This window comes from Porites lutea, chromosome 12, assembly GCF_958299795.1.
Source record: "Porites lutea chromosome 12, jaPorLute2.1, whole genome shotgun sequence".
In the NCBI taxonomy this organism is placed as follows: Eukaryota; Metazoa; Cnidaria; class Anthozoa; order Scleractinia; family Poritidae; genus Porites; species Porites lutea.
Window position 1 is genome coordinate 2,787,403 of NC_133212.1, and position 7,272 is coordinate 2,794,674.

At 38.8% G+C, this 7,272-nt stretch overlaps 1 protein-coding gene across 1 annotated transcript; it reads left to right on the forward strand.

The window, feature by feature from the left end:
* Positions 1-25: 25 nt before the first annotated feature.
* LOC140921974 (transmembrane protein 59-like) lies at positions 26-6,455 on the forward strand. The gene is made up of 6 exons (XM_073371990.1): positions 26-182; positions 362-461; positions 1,851-1,948; positions 2,648-2,909; positions 3,737-3,915; positions 4,945-6,455. Exons 1-6 carry the CDS (start codon positions 42-44, stop codon positions 5,077-5,079), a joined length of 915 nt encoding a protein of 304 aa, XP_073228091.1. The 5' UTR covers positions 26-41; the 3' UTR covers positions 5,080-6,455.
* Positions 6,456-7,272: the final 817 nt, after the last annotated feature.

Genomic DNA, 7,272 nt, shown 5'->3' on the forward strand with positions numbered 1-7,272 from the left:
ATATATTGAGGATAGCAAGAAACGGAAACATTGCGATTAAAATGGCGAGAAGTTTGTGTCTTTTATCCGCGTTAGTTTCGCTTCTGATCTCGGGGCAAATTTTCGCCGATGAGGGTTTAGGTATCTTAGATAAGTGTAAGAAGAGTTGTGAGCGAAGCTACCCGTTGCACACTTATCCAAAGGTGAGTTTGAAGAATCATCCCCAAGTTGTTTTGTTGTGCAATTTTTTTGTCTTGTAAATATCGAACCATGCAGTATACACATGGAATTCAACGAACATCCCCAACTTCATGCGTTTGTTCTTGCTTGTTCTGTCCGAAACTGGAGTGATTTCTATCGTATTGATGCTTATATTTCATAGGAGGAGCCTTTGCTTGCTTGTAAACAAGGGTGTAGACTTTCTGTGATCGAACAGCTGAACGGAGGCCCCACAAAGAATTATACTCAAGCGTGTAAAACAGGTATAAAATACGTTCTTTTTACCGATTAGACGTACTTTTCTTGGTTTTCCCGAGTAGTTCTTTTACCTAAACTTGTGCAACTTGCGATAAATATTCGATAATTACATGTATAAAGCTTATAAGTAGAATTTTACATTCGCCCTTTGTGAAGAATTGTATTGTAATAATAATTATTCAACGTCTAACCAGACCCAATCAAGCTAAGATTACTCGAAGGTGCGTTCTGGAGAGAGACGATCTCGCCTCAAGGCATAGGCAATAGTATACTAGATTAGATCCCAAATTCATCAGTGTCCGTTTTAGAAATATTCTTTGATAATTTTCGTTGCTTGGAAATATGATATTCCCTCAATGGCATTCATTCCCTTTTCCTCTTCACTCTTCAAAATGAACCCCCCACCACTATGCAAAACAAGGTGTTCATTAGGCATCGGAGACCAGAGAATTATAAATCCATTTACTATGTAAAATTCTCTGACTGTAGCTTATGATTTTTTTTATTCAGACATGAAGCCTCTTTCAAAATATTCTCCTGTAACGTTACAACTTTCTCCTACTAGTAGAATTCTTAATGAAAACCCTGCAAAAGGGGGAAGGGAACTGGAAGGTTTGCAACTTTCTCCTTCTTTTAAAGCTTCATGTCCTTACTTCTCATAAAACTGTTTTCACCAAAGAATACCCCTCTTTTGGTGAATGAATACATTGTAGAGGCTCAGGATTAATTCCGACAAGCAACATGGCCTTGAAACAGTAACTAAAGACAGCTGAAGTGGTGAAAAATGGTGCAAAAAAAGGACTGAAGGTGCATAAGCAACAAATACCATCACATGCAAAAACATCCTCGGAGACCCAGGGGCAGATAAAGGGGGCTCAGGAAAGTCTAAACGGGCGGGAAAATATATATGGAATGAAGAAAAGTAAAGAACAGCGAGAAGAGCCCCTGGGGACAATGTCTTACCAGACCAGTTCCAAACTGTCGCCGCCGTTCTGCCTTCCGATTGGGCAGAAAAACGCAAAAGTTTTCTGGCACCAATCAGAATCCAGAACGACAGCGACAGTTTGGAACTTGTCTGGTAAGACATTGTCCCCAGGGGCTCTTCTCGCCGTTCTTTACTTTTCTTCGTGCCATATTTTTCTGCCTGTTTAGACTTTCCCTTGTCCCCACTATCTGTCCCTGGATCTCCGAGGATGATGCAAAAAGAGAGGCAGAATAGTCGCTGACATGACAGAAACATGGCTTTTACATCAATACGTGAAACACAGGGTTCTGAAATTCAGACCAGGGACATGTGACTCTCCCCTCCCCCACCCTATACTAAAAGGACTTCACTATTTCTTACCTCATTTTTTTTGGACAAAATTGGCATTTATATATTCGTTTTTCTTCAGGCTGTGCAGAAAGTTATAGGGACAAAGAAAACAGCTATGCTTGTGTTGTTGGCTGCAACTCACAAGATGCTATTCCATCACCAGACTCATACTCAGAGGTATTACATAAGACATCAATTTCAAAAGTAATTAAGTAATAATATCATTAGAAATTGCGCAGTACAGAGGAAGCCAGCCTTACGACCACCTCATTATAGCCTTAAAATCATTCTGTCATCAGTAAACTTAGGCAACAGGATGGGAGAGGAAGATGACAGCCAACCTTACGTGACAAGTGTTACAATTAGTTTGTTTGAAAAAACCTTACACCAAACTTCACATTCCTTTCAACAGATCTTTTTGTAGAAGAGCAAAAAACATCAATGTTAAATGAATTCTGACAAAACATGCAAGTAATAGCCCGGTCACGTTTGTCACACTCAAGCGTTTTGCCATCCTCTTTTTTCTACCGTCCTGTTGTGTTAACCCACTATTTTCTTTTCCAAAAACCTTGTTCAACTCAACACCGCTTTGAGCCCAACTTTTTTCCAACTCGGCTTTCAACCAAAAATTATATTATCATAAAGTGGGTTGAGTAAGCTCTTGCTGTGAGAGCTTTTTCTCTAAATACTATGATTTTCCCCTCTCCTCAAAACCAACACTTCCAAGTTCCAATTCAATCTGGAATGGACAGACATGTTTAAACTACTTTTTTAAGAACTCTTAATTGCTGCATGGGTAAACAAGTTACATTAATAATAATTTATTATTATTTACAGTACTTTTTTTATTTTCTTGGTATTTCTTGAAACTTCTAGGAATATTTTCCTGATCAGTGGAGTTTCCGTACATACATGGTGTATGTCTACCCTGTTCTCGACTTTAGCAAGTACTGTCATGGCTTCGTGAACAGAGTAGGGTACTACTACAGGATGTCAGCCTCGTACTATTATAACTACGGTGACAGCAATAGCCTTATAGTTGAAATTAATGAGCAGCCTCGTGAGTTCATCAGTGTTCCTAAATTTGATGAGGTGGACTTTGTTGAGAATGATGATTCTCAGGATAGCAGCTATAGCGGTTAGTAACCAGTATTCAAGTTACAGTTAGCAATCGTAATTTGCTGTAATGTAATTTTTGAACCTGAACAATGTGAATGATAAAGGCAGTAGGACTGAGTGTAGTCCAATTCGGTCTTTAATAATGGAGACCTTTAGTTTCTAAGACAAGTACGACTATGTGTCACGAGATTTTCTCATTACTAAGTAGTTCTCGCGAGTGAATCAGAATCATTTTGGTGGGAAAACGTGGTAGTTGTCGTCATTCTGCTATGAATGTTGTCACAAAATGTCGTCACTGTCAGCAACAATCCTGTTTGGGACTGCAAACACTCATACGATCATGCTTCTCCTACTTATAAGGTCACTACTATTGCAATACAGAGCAATAATTGGTTTTTATTATATATAAACACCAATGAAATACCAGGTGAGCTTTTGCTCGAAAACTTGATATCTTCACACGTGAAAATAACATGTTATCTTTGCGTGTGAAAATATCACCGTTGCTATGGCTACATAATAAATTGCGCCTTTCACACCAAAAAACTATTAAAGTGAAATGGTTTGGTATTTCATTGGTGTTTATATAATATGTTTATATAATAAATAGAACATTACATAGCCGCTTGGAGATACGAAATTTCTCTTTGAGTGTTGCAAAAATATTTCACTCGTTCGCTGCCCTCACTCATGAAATATTTTTCAACATTCGAAGAGAAATTTCGTATCTCCGCGTGACCATGTAATATCCTCTATATATTGAACTTATCAACAGTATTTTAACTATTGCAATAATAGATAAAAACATTGATATTCAATTTTGATTTAATTTGACCTGCTCTGTAGATGGCGATGATTCCTATTCAAGTGATGTTGTGCACAAAGGTCACCAGTGGTTAAGATGTGTGTCTCAGCGGTCTGGACTTCCTTTCTGGTTGTTGACCTCAACGCTTTTCCTGTCCATATTTTTCCTGATATGGCTCTGTTGTGCCACTGCTACCACGGCCCCAAAAGAAGTTGGCAAGGTATATTCTTGTGGGGCAGTTTGTCTTTATTCCTAGGTTTTTATTTTTTAGAGGTTAAAATTGTGGTTAATGAAAGAAGACCGAAAAAATCTCTGCATTGTTGTTTGCTTCAAATTTAATATAACAGATATTGCAAGTATCTTCAAATTTGACTGCGATGGTTGAGAAAATAAATTTTGATTTTCTTAAACCTATTATACCATATAGCATTAAGTGTCCCTCTTTTGTAGCGAGAGAGTTGGAATAAAGTCAGCTTGTCTTCCGCTTCACCGGCATTAGTGTTGTCAGATAATAAGGGCCCTATTATTACTGACGGTGGAACCTCAATATAATAAACCTCTATGATATAACTAAGTCTTCCGTATGACAAACAATATTCTTCACCCAAGAAATACGGGGTTGCCACGGTCAGGCAAAAGTCAGGGAAAAACGAAAATTTTTCAAGGTCAGGGAAAAGTCTGGAAAAATCTTTGATATTGTCAAAGTCAGTGAAAAGTCAGGGAATTCTGTTTTCCGGTTTATAGTTCATAAGTTTTCCTCAAGATTTTGAAATGAATTTTCTTTCGGAGAAGATGAAAACTATGCTGGGAAGCAAACAAAGTGATCAATTTGACACTCTACGCCTGACAGATGTAATAGTTGAGGTCAGTGGTTTTCCTTCTGACTGCTTTCCTTTCAAATTCCTTCTTCCTCTTTCTGCGTATAGCAGAAAGAGGTTGGAAATGAAGAGAAAAATATTGATGGCCTGCAAAAAAAGCTAAAGCGAAGGTAAACATGGATTGCTTTCTCATTAATGAAAGGTCAGTGAAAACTGTTCAAAGGTTAGTGAAAAGTCAGGGAATTTTTAACTTTCTGATGGGTGGCAACCCGGAAATAGTAAACTATAAAAGAACCTCATTATGACGAAACCTCGTTGTGGCAAGCAAATTTTGCCTGTCCCTTGGGCCTTCATTATAAAATAATAATTGTTCCACTGTACTCAGTTGGAGTGGCGTACTAACTCTATCTTCTTGGCATTTTTTTTTAAAGCCTTCCATTGTTCGTGAACTCATGTTACTGGATGATGACAGTTTACTGGAGAAGTTGCCTCTGGTCAAGGCCGATGAGAGCGAAGAAGCGGCCCCTCTGCCTGTTAAAGTGCACATTGATGCAACTACTCTGTGATGAGAGAAACTAACGGTTTTCTGTATCAAACTTTACTTTAAGGGACAAGAATTCTTAACTTGTTTAACTTTTCAATTTAAATGTGGGAGTTTCTGCATACGTGTTTTTCTTTTATCAGTCTGTATCTAATGTGTTTTGCTAATTGCAAGGTTGTCACTAAGATTTCAAGTTGCCGGGTAAATACAACGAGTAGGCGGGGAATCAAACAGCCAGGGGTTTCTGTTGTTGGGTCTATTTTTATTTTATTTTCCTTTGAAAGTAGCCAGGGGCCATGTTCGTAGTAGCTGGGGGAAATCCCCGGCTCCCACCTCTTAATGACGCTCCTGTAATTGGGTATTAAATTGCTTTATAGTAACTTTAGTTTGAATGTATTCCGGGTTTCAGTTGCCATTCATTTGTTTATGAACAAGAGAAATAACAGTGTTTTACCTAATCCATATTCAGTAATAACTGAAATTGAATTCTGAATTTCTAAATTTGTTTTTGGGGATTTAAAAATCTACTCTTTTGTTGACACAGGAATATGCATGTAGGCTTGACTATGGTCGACAAACAGACCCCACCAAAGATGGTTGTAACTTGTGAGTTTGTAGGTGAAACCTTTTTTCCTTGCTAGCAGCAGTCTCTCATGGAAAGTGGTTAAAAGTAGAGGAAAGAGAGAGACCTCTGCCAGCCTCTGACGCATTCTGTCATGTACACGAGACGAGACATTGTGAAAGTAATATGTTAAAATAATGGTACCCTTTTGCTACTTTAAGACTAAATTTAGACATTGAAACTGATGGCAACGTTGTACATGGATTGAAACTTAAAAATGTTGGGCCAACTGTTTAAAGTTCAAATGTCATACCTGTAAAATTTGCCAAAACAATATTATTATGGTTTATAGTTCTCCTTGGTGAATTTTTTTTTGAACATCTTCTTCGTAACTCTAAAGGAGTATTTTATGTTTGGTTAAAGACACCAAGTAATGACTTCAGCTTTGAATTGATGTAAAACAGCAATTTCATTGTGACTCAGCTTCTTCAACCAAAGTGCATGGCAAGTTTTAGCCTCCAAGCAAGCTCTCCATTTGGGGGAAGTCACGAGAAGACACGCGAGAGCGAGACGCATTCTCTCGCGGCCGGCTTCGCTCGCGATAATTGAAGAGCTTGCCTGCAGGTTAGGTATTATTGGGGTTGGGGGTGGCCTTGTAAATAGGAATTATTGGTTGCTTTTGAATTGGCTTTATAATCCAGGACGGTAACACTTCGCTAAACTGAATGAAAATAACTCAGGCCATTAACATGTACTTAGATGTCTAGTGTTGCTACTGTAATTAGAAGTGGTGGTTTTGTATTTATGAATACTTCAATAAACTCGTATTAAAAGGACAAGTGGCAGTTGTCTTTATGTCAGGTTTGGAAGAGAGAGAAAACATTACGTCACGTTACCATGGTAATCCAGATTTTTGCTGCCATGGTAACATAACGTCACACTTTTCTCTGTTAGATTGAAGCCAGGTAGACTTGAGTAGTCTCAAGTGAAAAGCGTTGATTGCCTCTCAACGATGATGGGGAGTAGCCTGGGAAAAGAGCCGACACTTCGCGACGCCATCCTGGTTGTCCAAGCGAAAGGATGTCTGAGAAAAGCGCAGAAATTCCAAACCAATGCCGTGTTACTACCCAGATCTGGAAAGTGCCTCTGATTGGTCATGTTGCGTGGAAAATTTGCCTCAACCAATCAGAAGCACTACCAGTCTGAGTAGTGAACGTCATCAGTATGAAATTTCTGCGCTCGTTTCAGTCAGACGTCATTTCGCGGGGAAACCAGTAGTGGCGTCCCGCAATGTAGGCTGTTTTCTTAGGCTAGGATGGCGGGGAGCCGATTTCTTATGTCTCCTGTGTTTCGCTTGCTCTACTGTTTAAGAAATAGAGTAGAAACTTGGCAACCTCATTCCAACGCGGAATTCTTTGTCCTTTTTCCCCCCAATGCGGAGCCTGGTGCCAGGCTAATCATGTACTTGAAATTTCCATGGTTAGCCTAGGAGAGTGCGCTTTTCTAGTGTCTCCAGTAGTGAAAAATGGCATACATTTTCTTATTACCTTGACTGTTCGTAGGCAAACTTTATACTAACCGAGTTTCTGTTGAAAAAGTGAATTTAGTAAGTGAAATATCCGTCATATATATTAATAAAAAGTATGGATAAAACCT

Bases quoted from the DNA above. Each gene is read 5' to 3' on its own strand.
- LOC140921974 (XM_073371990.1), top strand. From the start codon at position 42: ATGGCGAGAAGTTTGTGTCTTTTATCCGCGTTAGTTTCGCTTCTGATC. The intron at 183-361 runs GTGAGTTTGAAG...TATATTTCATAG, and splicing joins CGTTGCACACTTATCCAAAG to GAGGAGCCTTTGCTTGCTTG. The intron at 2,910-3,736 runs GTTAGTAACCAG...CCTGCTCTGTAG, and splicing joins TCAGGATAGCAGCTATAGCG to ATGGCGATGATTCCTATTCA.